Genomic DNA, 16,764 nt, shown 5'->3' with positions numbered 1-16,764 from the left:
AGCCGTCTCCAGGGGTCCCCACACTCGGACCCTATTTTCCTGGAGCCTTGGGCATCCTGACTCCGCACAGCTCCCACCGCGGGAGATTCCAACAGTCCGGGGACCTCACTTTTTCCGCCCCCAAATCAGAGCGCGCTCGGTCCCCAGTCCCCCAGTCTGGGCACGGCTCCCGCCGCCCCGGCCCCGCGCCCTCTGCGTGGCCCGCGTTTACGGGTGTCCGTGCCCCCAGCGCCGGGCCTGGCAGCGCGTCCGCAGGACGTGGGCAGAGCTCCCCCGTCTAGGAGAGCAGCGCTGGGCAAAGCCCCCAGTTACCCCCAAATTTGGGCATGATCCCCGGGTCCTCCACGCGCTGGGCGTAGCCGGGGCCTCGGGGACGCCGCCGGGGTTCCTCTCACCTCCAGCCCGGCCGCCGCCGCAGCCGAGGAGCCTGCGCTCCGGCCCCGCTCCCGGCCTCGCGCCCGCCTGGGACGCCGCGCCCAGCCCCGCGGTGAGCTCCGCCGCCTCCCGCCGCCGCCTCACGGCCGGACCCGGGCCCCGGCCCATTACCCCCGGGCTGGCGGCGCTCGCCCCCGGCGGCCGTTGGGGAGCCTGCGGCTGGCTGGCCTCAGGGCGGCCCACGGGCGGGGGCCGGGCGCCCCGAAACCAGCGGCGCCGCTCTCGCTGGCTCTTTGCAAAGACCGCGGTCGTGGGGCGGGCAGGGCGCGGGGTCCGGGGACGCTGGGTCGGGGGCCGCCGGGCCGGGGGACTCCGGGAGAGCCGCACGGCGCCCGCCGCCCGGGCGGGGGACTGGGCGGCGAAGTGCGCGCCGAGCGAGCGGGCGGGGAGGTGATTGACGCGACCCTGGGCCTCCCCGGCAGCCCCTTCCCCTTCCCGGCGGCGGCACGGGCGCTGGGGCGCGGGGGCTGAGGGGAGCGCGTGGTGTGACTCGGAGCGGCCGCGGGTGTTCACATCGGGAACTTTTCACACCGGCGCGCGGGCGGCCCTCGGGGCTGAGCCGGGTCCACGCAAGCCCAGCGCCCCGAGGCCGGGGAAACCATGATCGGGGCATGCTGGGGGGCCCCCCGAGGCTGGGGAAACATTATCCTGACATTTTGGGGGGGTCCCGAGGCTGGGGAAACCATGATCGGGGCATGTTGGGGGGCTCCCGAGGCTGGGGAAACATTATCCTGACATTTTGGGGGGTCCCGAGGCTGGGGAAACATTATCCTGACATTTTGGGGGGCCCCGAGGCTGGGGAAACATTATCCTGACATTTTGGGGGCCCTGAAGCGGCAGCTTTGCGTTCCCGTGAGCGCGGTCACGCAGGTGAGACTTGGACAACGTTTCCCGCCTCGGCGCTCTCTCCCCGCCACCCCATGTCCAGGCCCGGCCCCAGGCGGTTGTTCTCCGCTCGGACCGCACCCGGCGGGGACCGAGCCCTGGCCCCGCGGCTCCGGGGGCACCCGGCTCTGGCGGCGGAAGCCCGCGCTGACCCCCCTCCTTCTCCTCCTCCGTTCCCAGCGGGACTGGGGGACATGGAGGGGCCACCTGCGCCCACGCGCGCCCACGGGGCGCCCCGCCGCGTGGGGCCTTGTCCTGGGGAAGCGGGGACCTCCGACCGCCGCCGAGAGGGCCCGGGACACCGCGCACCGCGCTCACGCCGCGGCCCCCCGCGCACCTAGCGCCGGGGACCTGGCACCCCGGAACCCGGGATGAGAGGGGCCCTTCGCACTTTGGACTTGGGATCGCTCGCACACCGGGCCGCTCCCCGCCCCCACTCATCCCGGGCCCCGCACCCCGCGCCCCTCCCCTACCCCACCCCCGGGCGCCCGCGCCCCCCGCCCCCGCCCCCGCCCCCGGGCGCCCCCGCCCCCGGCCTGGCTGGCGCGGCGGGGCGGGCCGGGGGCGGGGCGCGGGCGGCGGGCGCCCATTGGCGCGGGCGCGGGGCCAGCGGGGCCCGGCGGGCGCGCGGCGCGGGGCGGCGCGGCTATAAGAGCGGGGCCTTGGCGCCCGGACCTCGCCTGCTCCCCGGCGGAGCGCGGAGGCCCGGGGCGGCCCCCCCTTCCGGCCGCCCCGCCCGCCCCGCCCGCCCCGCGCCACCGGGCCGCCGCCCGCCTCGCCGCCGTCCGCGCTGCTCTCCACCCCGGGCGCCGCCGTCGCGGGGCGCGCTCCGCCGGGCCTGCGGACCCCCGCCGCCTCCTCGTCCATCTACCTCATCGCTCCGCTCCGCCGAGGAGGCGGGCCCCCCCGCAGGCAGTCCGGCCCGCAGGCCGCCGGCGTTGTCATCTCCCCCCCCCTCCCCAGCCCTCGCGGTGTCCGCCGGCCGCTCCCTCCTCGCCCGAGCGGCCTGGCGGCCACCCCGCCCCCCTGGGCCCGGATTTGCGACGGCGGAGGGCTCCGTCGGCCCACGCCGAGCTGGGCGCCCGCGGCCCGGGGACGCCTCCACTCCGCCCCCCCTCGCACCGCCCCCGAACCCCGACGTGGCGCCCTAACCTCGGCTTCTCTTTGCGCCCCTCCACTCTCTGCCTCTCGCCCCGGCCCCGTTTCCCCCGCAGCCTTCCCCGTGCTCCCTCCCGCCCCCCCCAGACCCGCGCCTCCAGCCCGCCCCCCCGCCCCGCCCGCCCCGTCTGCCTTCCGCTCTGTTTCTCCCCGCTGTCCTGCCCCCTGTGCCGGCCCGCCTCTCGCTGTCCCGCTCCCTCTCGCCCGCCCTTCGGCCCCCCCCCCTTTCCGCTCACTCTGTCTCTCCGACTGTCTCTGCCCCCCTCTGTCCTGCGAACAACAGCTGACCTCATCCCCGACCCCTTCCCCCCCCAAAGTACAACATCTGTCCGCCCCAGCCCCGGAAGGCCCGTCCCCCCCACGATCAGAGGATGCTCCCCGCCCCCCCAAACAAGCCATCCCCCCGTTCTGCCCCGTCGCACATTCGGCCCCGGCGACTCGGCCAGAGCGGCGCTGGCAGAGGAGTGTCCGGCAGGAGGGCCTTCGCCCGCTGCCAGGTTCGCATGTCACGCAGCAGGAAGGTGGGCGGCGTCGGTGCCGGCTTCAGGTGAGCGCGTGGGGGGCCGGGGGACTGCGGGGTGCGGGTGCGGGGCGCGGGTGCGGGGTGCGGGGCGCGGGGTCTGCGGGGCGCCGGGTGCGGGTGCGGGCGGCGGGCCCCTTCCTTGCGCCGCGCTCTTCCCTGCGCCTTGGAGAGGGGGCGGGGGCCGCGGAAAGGGCCCGGAGAGGTGTGCGCGGGCTGCAGGGGCCGCTTCCTGGTCAGTTTGGGGGTGCGGGGGGGGCGTGTTGCTCAAAGTGTGGGATTTGCGCTGTATGTGGCGGGGCGGGGGGGGAGGGCCGTCCCCACGGGGCGCTGGGCGAGGAGGGGGGCGCGCGGGTCTCAGAAACCCACCCCGGTATGCGAGCTGCGCGCCAGAGAGAGGGAGAGGGGGGAGGGGGCGGGGCCGGAGGAGCCAGGGGGGCTGAGTTGGCAAAAGAGTCCTGCCAGGCGCCACATTTGCAGGATCTGCCCGCCCCCCCCCCCTCCCGCCCGTCCCCAACGTCTCCAAGTCGGAATCTGGGGAGGGGGCTGCGCGGGGCCCCGGGGGCGTGTCCAGCCCCGCGCTGCGGGCAGAAGGAAGTTTCCATACATGGAGGGGAAGCAGCCCCCTCCCGCCCCCCCGCCCGGGGCGGACTTGGGCTGGGGGCTCAGTCCCCCTCCCCCACAGGGTCCTCAGCTCAGGGACGGAGCTGGCGGGGAGGGGAGGGGGCGGGGGCGGGGGGCGCGCAGGGGAGGCAGGGGACTGGCTGGCTGGACGCCGCGAGGGGCGGGGGCAGGGGGGCGGGGGGAGTGGTCAGCGGGGAGGGGGGTGGGGGCCGGGGTGGAGCCGGGGCTGGGAGGAGCCGACTCAACACATAAAAAGCGGAGGCACTGGCCACTCTGTGCGCTGGACATTAGCTTCTCCTGAGAGGCCACCTTCCAGCTTCCTTCTCTTCCTCCACCTCCTCCTCCTCCTCCTTCTCCAGCCCAGGACCTCCTGTCCAGCTGCAGGTAACCAGCGCTGTTGAGCGGAACCCCGGCTTCGGCCCTCCGCTCCAGCCTGCCTGCCTGCCTGCCTGCCTGCCCGCCTGCATCCCGGTGCCCGGCCCAGCCCGGCTTCTGCCCGCTGCTGCCTGCAGCGAGGGCACTGCCCTCCTCCCTGCCCCTGCCCCTCACCGCCCGGGGCATGCTCCCTCCCGGGCTCCGCGGACCCCACCACAGGGCCGGGTTTGGGAGGGACGGAGCTGCTTCGCCATGGGGTTGGGAGGGGGCAGCTGGGACACAGCTGGGGTCCAGGCTGGGACGGCACCAGGGGATGGAGGGGGGCAGTTCAGATCCTTCCCTGGAGCTGCGGCTCTGGGGGAGCTCAGCCCATGCGGCTTCCTTCTCAACCCGGCTCCTGGTTCATTGCATCGAGACTCCCCGGGACCCCGCGTCTCCATCCCCATCGGGGGTCGGCGCCTCTCGGGGCAGCACACCCAGCCCTTGTGTGGGCTTGTGCCTGGGGCTGCAGGGCCAGGCTGGGGGCACCCGCCTGAGGGGTTCCCAACTTCGGCACCCCGTCGGGGTGTCTTGCTGAGTCTCCCAGTCCTAACGGGGCGCACAGCCTCGCAGGGGGGTGTGTCCTAAGACTGCCACTCCTTCCGAACAGGACCGAGGAACTCGGTCTGGTCTCCGGGCGGCTTCACCTGCTCCCGCTCCCGCTCCCGGGTGGGGAGGGGGACCCCGAAGGGACCCCAAGGCTTTGACTTTGCTGCGGCTGTTGGGGTGCCCAGGGCAGACTGGAGTTGGGGGGCTGGGGGCGTCAGGAGAACAGGCCCCCCCAGAGTCGTGCTGGCCATCGGATCCTTGGCCCGTGCTCTGCCTGTCGACAGCCTTGAGGGGTCCGACCTCAGGGCCCCAGTCTGGGTCCTCTGGGATGCTGGGGCTGCCCGGCGGTGGGGTGGGGTGGGGCCGTCTGCCATCTTGGCTGGCGCTGGGAGACCCAGGAGTGGCCGCCGCCTGGTGCTGGCCCCGCCCTCATGACATCATAGGCTGGAGGCCAGGTCCCGCGTCCAGCGCTGGCCCCTGCCGCGGTGACAATGGGGAGCCCCCTCCCCCGTGAAGTCACTGACCAGCCCTCGCTGCCAATCAAACCGCTCAGACGCCCCCCGTCTGCCTCCGTCGGCGTGCAGGCGCCGAGTGTGGGGCCCTGCCAGCCGGCGGGCAGCCGGCTCAGTCTCTCTCTCCCCCCAGAACCATGGCGCTTCCAGTGGGGAAGTCGATGCTGGTGCTTCTTGCCTTCTTGGCCTTCGCCTCGTGCTGCTATGCTGCTTACCGCCCCAGCGAGACCCTGTGCGGTGGGGAGCTCGTGGACACTCTGCAGTTCGTCTGTGGGGACCGCGGCTTCTACTTCAGTGAGTGCTGCGGGCGGGGCTGGGAGGGCACCCACTGCAGCGCCCACGAGTGCTGGGCCCCTGAGAGCGGGGCGGTGGGGTGGCTGGGGCCTGACACTCTGACAATGGGCGCACACTCCTGGATGTGCCGTGGGGAACATTTTATCAAGTTCACGATTTGATAAAAGGGGCTGGGAATCAATGGGAACAAAAGCCCCCGTGTCTGCCACACCTGGCGCTGGCACTGGCTGTCGGCATTCTCTGCTGCAGCCTCCCCTTGCTCGCCCTGAGGGACGTGCCGGCCTGGCCGTTTCAAAGCTTCTCTTGGAAAAGCATCCCCGATGCTTAATCCTGAAGCCCCTGCCCGTCCTCCCCCAGAGCGAGGCTCCCTGAAGGGGTGCGGGGCCACGCCCCCACCCACGGGACCCAGCGGAGGGCTGAGACGTGGAGCCTGGGGGAGCGAGGGGGGGACGGGAGGAGAGGAGGGCGTGGTTTCTGCAGGTCCTCACTCCTCTCCTCCCGTCTTCTTCTTCCTCCTCCCATTCCTACCTGTCTCAGCGCCCGGGCTGTGGGCCGCCCGCCGGCCCCTGCTTAGCTCAGGGGGCCCCTCGCGCCCGGGACCCTGCGGTCCCAGAAGGTGGGGGGCGGCCCTCTGAGCCCATTTCCCCAGCCGCCCGGGGTCTGGGGACCCTGAGGCTGTGCCGGTTCTCAGTCCGGACGGGGAGGAGCGGGGTGGGTGGGTCCTCCTCTCTGGGGCACAGCGCTGACCGCCCCCCGCCCGCCCACAGGCAGACCAGCCGGCCGTGCGAGCCGTCGCAGCAACCGTGGCAACGGGATCGTGGAGGAGTGCTGCTTCCGCAGCTGCGACCTGGCACTTTTGGAGACCTACTGTGCCACCCCCGCCAAGTCCGAGAGGGATGTGTCGACTCTCCCGACCGTGCTTCCGGTGAGAACAAAGGCTCCTCCCCCGCCCGAGGGGGGCTGGCTCCGGAGGGGGAGGGCGAGCCCCTCGCCGGGGGAGCTGGCCCCCTGACCGGCCCTTCCCCCCGCAGGACAACGCCCCCAAATACCCCGCGGGCAAGCAGTTCCAACCCAGCGCCTCGCAGCCCTCCCAACGCCTGCGCCGAGGCCTGCCCGCCCTCCTGCGGGTCCGTCGCGGTCACATGCTGGCCAGGGAGTTGGAAGCCTTCAAGGAGGCCAAACGCCAGCAGCGCCCCTTGAATGCCCTGGCCACGCACGACCCCGCTGCCCGCGGGGGAGCCTCCCCAGAGGCGTCCAGCGATCGGAAGTGAGCCAAACCAGCGTGATTCTGCAGAACGGCCCCACCCTCCTCCTGCGCTCCTGACCGGACTTCCCACCAGGTCCCGGGACTTCCCATCAGGTCCCCAAAACCTCTCTGCGCCGACCTCCTCCTCCTAGCGTGCCCCTGGCCGCCCCCTGCCCCAACCTCCCCATGTCAGGCTACGGCCCTCGGCCCCTTCCATCGGCCAACTACCTCAAAACGGCTCAATCAATTGGCTTAAAATATCCCCCCAAATTACCCCCCAACAGCCTCAAAATGTACAAAACCAACTAGCTTTGAATATCCCCCCAAATTATCCCGCAGGGATATTCAACAGCTTCAAAAACAATTGGCTTAAAATACCCCCCCAAATTATTCAACAGCCTCAAAATGTACAAAACCAATTGGCTTCAAATATCCCCCCAAATTATTAAACCAAATTATTCAAATTATCCCCAGCAATAATTCGACCAAACTATTCGGCCAAATTATTCAACCAAATTATCACTCCAAATTACAATAAAATCTAAATCTCACACACACACACACACACACACACACACACAACACACACACACAAACACAAACACACACACACAAACACAAACACAAACACACACACACACACAAACACACACACACAAACACAAACACACACACAAACACAAACACAAACACACACACAAACACAAACACATACACACACACAAACACAAACACACACACACACACACACACACACTCACACCAAGCCCTAAAACTAATGGGCTATTTAAAAACACCAAAAATCCAATTGGCCTTAAAAAAAAAACAACCCAAAATTCTAAAATATTCAATTGGCTGAAAATACACTAAAAAACGAATTGGCTAAAAACAATTGGCAAGTAAAAGAATTCGGCCCCCCCCCTCCGTCTCCTCCCCCAGGACCTCGAGTCACATTGGCCTTGAGCTCGAGTCCTTGACCATCCAGGAGAACGGAGGGACCAAATTCTCAGGTGGGCATGTCCTTGCCTCCCAGCGCCCCTGCCCTTTAGACCGGGCACTCTTAGCTGCACTGGCCGCCCACACCCAGCCTCGCCCCGGCTCGGCTCCCCACCTCTACCTGACACCAGAGGAGGGACCTGGGACATGAACACCTGAATCGGCACTAATTAAACTTAATTGGCACGAACCCCAACATCCATCCTGTAAAACCCCCACCCCACACCCAAATCTTACACATCTATTCTACCTCACACACACACACACACACACAAACACACATCACACACACACACAAACACATACACATACACACACACACACACACCAAGCCCCCCAAACTAATGGGCTTTTTAAAAACACCATAAAATCCAATTGGCCTTAAACAAACAAACAAAAACAAAAACCCCACCAAAATCCTAAAAAATTCAATTGGCTGAAAATACACTAAAAAACAAATTGGCTTAAAAACACACATACACAAACACCCTCACACACACACACACACCACACACACACACACACACACACACACACATACACAAACACTCTCTCACACACACAACACATAAACACACACACACACAACACAGACACACACACACACACACACACACACACACACACACTCTCTTACAGGATGGATGTAAAATTGGTTTAGACCCCCCCCCCCCCCGCCCCTTCGTGCCAATCTGATCTGACCGAGTTCCATCCCAAATTCTGCTGCCGATGTTCATGCCCCAGCTCCCCTCCCAGCCCTGCCACAACCGCCTCGGCGGTTCCATCCGTTTGAGATGAAGGAGGGGGGGCCCTTGTCTGTCACCACGGCCCCCCCTCCCCGCAGTGTGAGCCGATGCCCCCAGACCCATCTGCGCACCCCGCCATCCTGGGTGCCAGCGAGGACAGGAAGCGGCCAGACTTGGAGGTGCTATACCCAAGCAAGGCATGCCCCCTCGCCCCGTAGCCTGACCCCCAGGTGCACCTGACACCCGGGCCCTGGCCCGCGCACCTGGGCTCACCTTCGCCGGCCTCCTGGGGGCAGCTCTCAGCAATGAGGCCCCCCCGGGAGGCCGGCGAAGGTGACGGGGAGTGTGGGAAGTCTGGCGGTTGGAGGGGTGGGTGGGGGGCAGTGGGGGCCCAGTGGGGGTGCTCTGGGGGAGGCACTGGCTGGAGAGGTTTTGGCCCCAAATGTCAGAGAGCGAATGTGTTGAGGAGACCTGCAGAATTACAGACCCAAATCGGAACCCCAAATTGACGCCAATTGATCTATTTCCCCTCTTTAATTCGATGCTCCTGGGGCTTCTTTCCTTTTTTTTTTTGACCCCTCCCTTCGCTTCCTCGCGCTCTCATGTAACCTCCCGCCCGTAACAGGGGAGCAGCGACCAAAGCCAAGCGCAAGCCTTCGTTGTCACCACCACCACGGCCTGCTCCCCGCCATTTATCTCCCTGCGTTTTTTTTTTTTTAATCTGTCCCTGTCGCTTGGGTAGAATTGAGAGTGGGAGTCTCTGTGGGGTGCTCGCCACAACACCCCGCCGAGAAGTCCAAGGGGAATGAGAGGGCCACTGCCCGGCCTGGCTCCCGGGGATGGTGGCTGGTCCCCGGGGGTCCTGAGGGGCGGAGGAGGGGCGGGGCGGTGTTCCCCAGGTGTCAGGAAGGTGCTCGGAGGCCATCAGGAGGGGGCCCCCGGCGGCGGCCGGGGGGGAAGGGACCTCGCACGTGAGAAGAAGGGCTTCATCGGGCGTGAGCAGGTGGCCGCCTTCCGAGCACTTGGGGCCCGCGCCCCCCGCCTCTCGGTGACATCTTGCCCGCCCCCTCGGCACCCCGTCTTGTCCTCCCCGGGAGGCTCTGGCTCTGCTGGGCCTCCCGGAGGCGGTGGGCGGGGCGAGGCCGGGCAGTCGGGGGGGTCAGGGGGGAGCCCAGCAGAGCAGAGAGCTGCCAGGTTGACTTGTCAACCAACTGGGGTTGCTTGGCCCTGAGGCCCCGGGCCTGGCACGGGCCGGCCACCACTCATGCTCGTGCCTAGGGCGCCGCGGGGACGCGGGCGGCTGGGGGTTTACCTCCCCCCACTCCTGCCCCCAGCGCAGCCCCCCCGCGGGCGGCCCGACTAGCAATCTAGAGGCCCGAGGCTTCAGGGCCCAGTGACGGGGCTGGCGTGACCCCGGGGGCGGTCATGCCAGCCTGCCCTCTGGCACAGAGGGGCTTCGGCAGGTGCCCGGGGAATGGGCCGTTCGGAACATTGGCGGAACCCAAAGACCAAATTGCCCTGACTGGAGACACCCACAGATTGGCCCGAGATCCAAAACGACTCCGAGGCACCCCCAAACGCCCGCCCATTCGCCGGGCGCCCTCCCCACCCAGTGTTACCTCCTCGCCTCGCGGGGACGGGCGCCCGGGGCATCTGCCGACCCTCCTCTGTGCCCCCCACTCAGCAGCTCTCCCAGGGTCCCTTCCATCCGACCTGGCTCCCCACTCACCCCCGTGCCCAGGTGTGGCCGTCCATCTCGTCTCTTCCCCCGGGTTCTCCCCACAACCGTCTCCAGCGGGACCCCTCTGTCCCCCCTGTGCCACCAGCTGGAGACCCCCCCACGCGCAGAACACCCTGTCACCGTGTCATCGCCGCTGCCCCCTTTGCCAGCGGCCGTGTTCGCCTCGATTCTTCCCTCTAACTCGCTGTCTCCGGCGGGGCCCAGTTCCTGGGCTCCGTCTCTAACCTTGATGCTCGCAAACCCAATAAAATTTTCAAATGCATCTCTGCGTCCTCTGCTCTCTTCTGGGGTTCGGGGCTGCGGGCGGGGGGCACCTGGGAGGGGGGCGCCTGGGGGGGGGACCTCACAGCTCAGGGAAAGGATGGCACTGGGGTCTGCACCTCTGGGGGGTCAGGGGGACCCGGGACCACAACCTCAAACAAAGAGGGTGCAGGGGGCAGGGCCCATGGGGGCAGAGCCTTCTGCTGTGGGTGGTGGGCCCTGGGCAGGTTCTGAAGGTTCCGGAAATGGCGACTGTGGCTGGAGACGGGGTGGGGGTGGGGGAACTCGGGTCCCCTGTGCGCCCACCTGCCCAGGCAGACACTCGCCCTCTCCCCAAGGGAAGCCTCCTCACCCCGCTGCAGCCCCCACCACACCCTGCTCCCCCCGACCCCCGGTCTCCCTGGTCCCCAACGGCCCTGGCCATAGCTGTCCCCTCACCAGCTCTCCGGCGTGAGCCTGGGTCCCCGTCAGCTGCTGCTGCCCCACTCCCACTCTGCATGGCCCCACGGTGTGACAGTGATTCTGCGACCACGGCCAGGCACCCCCTTCCTCCTCCCTGCCCGCAGACTCTCAGCTCACCCCCAGCCCGAGCCAGCCACTCACATACATGAGGGGTACCCCACGTGCCAGGCGCCGCCGGCTCAGGGTGGAAAATTTTCAGGAGGGAAATCTTGGGGGGTGCAGGGTGCCCCCCTTGTCCCAGAAGCAGATGCCACTGGGAGCTCCTCCCCTGCCCACTCTGACCTTAGCCTTTGGGGGTCCTGACTGTGGGGCTGGTTCCCCTACTGCATGCACCCCTACAGCAAGGCTGGCACCCAAGGTGCTGGAGGCCTGACCCACTCTCCCCACCCCGGACCAAGGCAGTGGAGACTGCGCCCCGGTCCAGGCAGCTTTGGGGGGCTGTGAACCTTCTCAAGCCAGTCCTTGGGGGTCTGGGGGACAGCCACAGGGCCGCCATGTTGCTCAAGCTGAGCTCGCTGAGTGAATCCAATGGGGACGGGGGCAGCCTGGAGGCAATGACGTCAGCCTTCAAGATGGAGGGCTGGAAGGGGGCAGGAGAGAGAGTTGGGGGCTTGTGCAGGGGCCTGACGGCGAGGTCTGGGGGCCGGGCGGGCGGAGGGCTCTGGACCCCCCCACTCCCCGTGAGATGATCTGAGATGATCAGGACCCTCTGTCCAGCCCCCTCCCACAGCCCGCGAAGGCCCCCGGCAGCCCCGCCTCCTCCCAGACCCCCTGCCCCCAACGCTGGGCTCAGGGTCTCCCTTCCTCTCAGCTCTGTGCCAACCATGCCAGCACCAGCACCAGCACCAGCACCTGCCCGCCTCACCCAGGGCCTCCCCTTGAAGCCCCCACCACACCCTGCTCCTCCCGGACCCTCGGTCTCCCTGGTCCCCCGAGGCCCTGGGCATAGCTGTCCCCTCACCAGCTCTCCGGCGTGAGCCTGGGTCCCCGTCAGCCGCTGCTGCCCCACCCCCACTCTGCGTGGCCCCACGGTGTGACAGTGATTCTGCGACCACGGCCAGGCACCCCCTTCCTCCTCCCTGCCGGCAGACTCTCAGCTCACCCCCAGCCCGAGCCAGCCACTCACACACTTGAGGGGTACCCTCACGTGCCAGGCGCCGCAGGCTCAGGGTCATGGAGGGAAATCTTGGGGGTGCAGGGCGCTCCTCTTGTCTTGATCCTCACCTGGGGATACGTGCTCATTGATTTTGGAGTGAGAGGAGGAAGGGAGAAGCAGAGGGAGAGGAACACTGATCTGTTGCCTCCTGCGTGCACCCCACTGGGGACGGAGCCCACAACCCAGGCATGTGCCCTGACTGGGAATCAAACCCACAACCTTTGGTGCCGGGGACGAGGCTCAGCCAACTGAGCTGCTCCAGCCAGGGCAGGGGGTGCTCGCTTCAGCGGAGGGGCTTCAGGTAGAAGGTGGCATTGGGGTGCAGGCTGCAGGAGGTGGGGTGCAGGCTGGAGGAGGTAAGGGGCGGGCCTCTCGGAGGGGGCTGAGGCCACAGCCCAGGGGAGGGGCCAGCGTGGGAGATGAGGCCAGATTTGTAAGGGGAACCCCGAAGGCCATGGTGGTGAGCTGGGACCTGAGGCAGTGACTTCAGGAAAGGGTCTTTGCAGAAGTGAGCAGGTGAAGGGTCTCAAGGTATCATCCTGGACTTGGGGCGTGGGGGGCGGTAAACCCAGGGACGGGTGTCCCCATAAGAAGGGAGTCCCGCCCGGCCGGCGTGGCTCAGGGCTGAGAGTCAACCTATGAACCGGGAGGTCCTGGTTCGGTCCCGGCCAGGGCACATGCCCAGGATGTGGGCTCGATCCCCAGTGTGGGGTGTGCAGGAGGCAGCCGGTCCATGATTCTCTCTCATCACTGATGTACTATCTCTCTCTCCTTCTCCGAAATCAATAAAGATATTTCTAGAAAAAAAGAAAAACGCCCTAACCTGTTTGCTCAGTGGATAGAGCATTGGTCTGCGGTTTCAAGGGTCCCGGGTTTAATTCCGATCAAGGGCACATCCCCAGGGGGGGAGTGTGAGAGGCAGCTGATCGGTGTTTCTCTCTCATCGATGTTTCTAGCTCTCTATCCCTATCCCTTCCTCTCTGTAAAAAAATCAATAAAATATATTTTTAAAAATAAAGGAAGGAGAGGGGCCTGCAGGCAGGACCCACACGCCTGGGGAATGCCTGAGCCCTGGAGGGCAGAGGGCGGAGGGCAGGCAGGACCTCCCTGGCCCCTGCAGCCCGGACACCTGGACCCCAGCCCAGAGGACTGGCAGCTTCTGGTGCATAAAGCTGCCCGGGTCCTGCTCATTAGGAAACGAGGGGCAAGAGGGTGACCAGCGCCCGATGCCGAGGGCCCGTGTGAGCTGAGCAGGTGGCCACGCCCTGTCCAAACCTGCCATCTGCCTCGCCCCAGTGCCCGGCCTGGGGGCTCCTGTTTGTCTGCACTGCTGACCTCCACACCAAGACGGGTGGGCCTCTGCTCTGCATTCTCCTGGAAGTCCTCACCATGGCCCAGAATCACTCTGGCCTGCTCGGCCCGGGTCCGAGCAGATACACATGCGCAGTCCACCTTCAGGCCTTGGCATGGCTGCCCTGTCGGGGCCACGTTTCCTGCGGACTGCCGGGGCCGTGCCCACGTCGCCTCGAACGCTTTGCTGATTGTGCCACCTCAGGGAGTTCTGCCCCCAGCACCTCCCATAGGGCAGCCCGCGTTGGTGTGTCCCAGCGACTCGCTGAGTGACCAGGTTGGGAAGGGCTGAGGGGGGCACGGAGGCTGTGGCCTGAGCGACTGGAAGGACAGTGGCCGCTGGCTAGGCTGGAGGGCTGGGCTCACTTCCTGGGCTGCCGACACCACTTGGGTCTCCATCTGGCGGCTTCTTCTTCCTCTTCTTCTTCCTCTTTTCCTCCTCCTCCTTCTTCTTCCTCTTTTCCCCCTCCTCCTCCTCCTCCTCCTCCTCCTTCTTCTTCTTCTTCTTCTTCTTCTTCTTCTTCTTCTTCTTCTTCTTCTTCTTCTTCTTCTTCTTCTTCTTCTTGTTCTTCTTCTTCTTCTTCTTCTTCTTCTTCTTCTCCTTCTTCTTTATAATATACTAGTGGCGCTGGTGCACGAAATTTATGCACATTAAAAGGGGGACCTTGCCAAAACCATTTGGCTCAGTGGATAGAGCTTAGGCCTGGGGACTGAAGGGTTCCGGGTTCGATTCCGGTCAAGGGCATGCACCTTGGTTGCGGGCACATCCCCAGTGGGAGGCATGCAGGAGGCAGCTGATCGAAATTTCTCTCTCATCGATGTTTCTAGCTCTCTATCCCTCTCCCTTCCTCTCTGTAAAAATTTAATAAAATATATTAAAAAGTAAATAAGTAAATAAAATAAGAGGGGGACCCAGAGTCAAGACCCTGCCCACCCCATGCCACTCAAAACCACATTAGACCCAGCCCCACCCCTACTCCTCAACTGGGCTAGATCCAGACCCGGCCAGTCCCACCCTTGTCAAGTCCCACCAGGCAGGGGGCATGGCCTTAGCTCTCCTGGCCTGGCACCAGGACGGGGTCCTGGCCTGAGGTCCCCCAGATGGGGCGGAGGCATGCCTTGAGGTCCTCTGTCAAGCCTCAGGGGATGGGGCGGGTGTAGCCTCAGGTCCCTGCTGATTGTTCATTAAGGCTCTTTAAGGGAACTTGGTCTCAGCTGTGGGTGCAGCCATCTTTGTGACAGAGTGATGTTCAATTAGCATATTCCCTCTTTATTAGATAGAAGGATTTTTACTGACTTCAGAGAGGAAGGGAGAGGGAGAGAGAGGTAGAAACATCAATGATGAGAGAGAATCATGGACTGGCTGCCTCCTGCATGCCTCCCACTGGGGATGTGCCCGCAACCAAGGTACATGCCCTTGACTGGAATCGAACCTGGGATCCTTCAGTCCACAGGCCAACACTCTAGCCACTGAGCCAAACTGGCTAGGGCTTTTTTATTTTCTTTAATACATTTTTATTGATGTCAGAGAAGAAGGGCAAAGGAGAGAGAGAGAGAGAAACATCAATGATGAGAGAGCTTCATGGATCGGCTGGCTCCTACAGGCCTCCTACTGGGGATCGAACCTGAAACTCAGGCAGGAGCCCTGACTGTGACCTCCTGGTTCCCATCTGATGCTCAACCCCTGAGCCACGCCGGCTGAGCCCACCTGGCTTTTCACCAGAGCTGCAAAACGGCTCTGCCGCCCTGGCCAGATCCCTCGGACGGACACACTGCAGACCCCTGGCCTGGAGCCCTCGCACCCGCCTCCCCTCACACCGGCTCCCGGTCCTTCCCTCTCCCTCCCCACAAGGCCCACCAGCTCCGCCCACCACCAGACCCTGCTGCCCTCTGGCCACTCTCCTATGGGGCCAGGTGAGCTCACTCTCCCCTCTCCCCCTAGGACTCTCCGTGGCTCCCGTGGGCTCGGGGCCAGGCTCTCCCGGGCCCTGCCGCACCTGCCCCGCCTCCCACTCCACACTCTGCCTTCCTCTCTCCCCGGCCCTCAGCTCTGTGTCCTCCCTGGCCACCCCACACACCCCCATCCCTCTGCCGTCCTGACCCCCAGCCTGGCTCTCTGGGCTCCGGAGCTGGTCCTCCCACGTGGACGGCACGCTGGCATCCAGGCCGGTGCGGCCCCTGGCACGTGCGGGTCTCCACAGGTCACCGCCAGCACACGGCCGCTCCGGGCAGCCCTGGCAGCGCAGACGAGGAGGAGGCCCGGGCGGCCTGCCAGAGGCCTCCCACCTGGGCACGCTCACCTGGCCCTCCTTCGGCCCTCCCCACGCCTCCCCCGAGGGTCACGTCCCTCCTGCCGCCCCAGCCCGGCCCCCAGCGGCCACTCCTGTGCAGGGGTGGCCAGCGTGGGGGACACCGACCCAGCCCCCCCCCCCTAAGGCCCAGCCTCTACCTGCCCAGACTCCCCTGGCCAGGCGGGCAGCGGCCGCAGGCCTCCCGCCTCCTGGCCCGGCTGGCCCGGGCCTCGGCCGGCCAGAAACCACAGAGAAAATGCCTGTTTGTGCCAGCTGTGCCGAAAGCAAAACAGTTTGTGGTTTGTGACCCAAATTTTTTGCCTTTTTTTTTCAGAACATAACAAAGCCCGAGACAACTCCCTCCCCCAGCCCTCACCCCCGGGCAGACAGAAATGATCTGTTTACACTGGCAGGAGCAGCCCGCCAGCCCTGCAGCCTCTCCCCAGGCTGTGCCCTCCACGCCGGCCTCCTGGCCTGGGAGGGGCGGGGGGCGGGGCAGCGGCCGTGTCAGCGGGGTGTCGATGGCTGGAGCACCCTGGGGGCCTCTCCATCTGGCTGGAGGGCCCTGAAGGGGAGGAGGCATGATGGCACCCCCAGATGCTCCCCTCCAAGGGAGCCCCCCCGAGTCGGCCCTCAGCCCCACAGGCCCACCCTGTCGTGGTTAGGGACTCGGTATCCCCTAATTCCCAAGGACTGTGCTTCCCTGCCTCCGAGGGGCGCTCCCTGCCTCCCCCTGCCGTCCATCTGTTCTTCCTCGCTTGTCCGGGAAGGCCTGTGCTGGCTGCTCAGAGGCCCCAGAAGCACAGGCATGAACAGGTCTGTCCCGCCTTCGTCTGTCCTGGTGAAGGAGGAGCGTGTGGGACAGGCCACGCCCTGGCGGCACCTTCCCAGAGTCCTTCCTGACCCCTGTTGGCCCTGGGGGGGCCGGCATGGGAGCTTGGAGGTGGCACCCCCAGAATCAGTCACTGAGGTCAGCCACTTGGGCCCGGGTCTCAGCACAGCACCTCACCTCGCTCTGTTCTACCGGCGGGCACATCTGGCCGGGCCATTCTGAGCCTCTGATTGGACAGCCAGGCCTTCAGCTCTGGGTTTGTCTCCCATCCATGGACTCGACACCTGAACCA

At 66.0% G+C, this 16,764-nt stretch overlaps 1 protein-coding gene across 3 annotated transcripts; it reads left to right on the top strand.

Annotated features, from left to right (window-relative positions):
- The first annotated feature begins 2,624 nt into the window (after positions 1-2,624).
- Positions 2,625-10,382, top strand: IGF2 (insulin like growth factor 2). Of its 3 annotated transcripts, none has more exons than XM_045578216.1 (4): positions 2,625-3,025; positions 5,231-5,391; positions 6,159-6,317; positions 6,427-10,382. In XM_045578216.1, exons 1-4 carry the CDS (start codon positions 2,850-2,852, stop codon positions 6,660-6,662), a joined length of 732 nt encoding a protein of 243 aa, XP_045434172.1. In that variant the 5' UTR covers positions 2,625-2,849; the 3' UTR covers positions 6,663-10,382. The 3 variants fall into 3 exon arrangements, with proteins under 3 accessions (XP_045434172.1, XP_045434171.1, XP_045434173.1); XM_045578215.1 differs by having other exon boundaries at positions 2,626-3,025; positions 6,159-6,316; positions 6,423-10,382; XM_045578217.1 differs by lacking the exon at positions 2,625-3,025 and adding an exon at positions 3,882-4,006 and having other exon boundaries at positions 6,159-6,316; positions 6,423-10,382.
- Positions 10,383-16,764: the final 6,382 nt, after the last annotated feature.

This window comes from Pipistrellus kuhlii, unplaced genomic scaffold, assembly GCF_014108245.1.
Source record: "Pipistrellus kuhlii isolate mPipKuh1 unplaced genomic scaffold, mPipKuh1.p scaffold_m20_p_91, whole genome shotgun sequence".
Classification (NCBI taxonomy): Eukaryota; Metazoa; Chordata; class Mammalia; order Chiroptera; family Vespertilionidae; genus Pipistrellus; species Pipistrellus kuhlii.
Note: the sequence above shows the minus strand (reverse complement) of the source record. Positions and strands in the feature narration are given on the sequence as shown.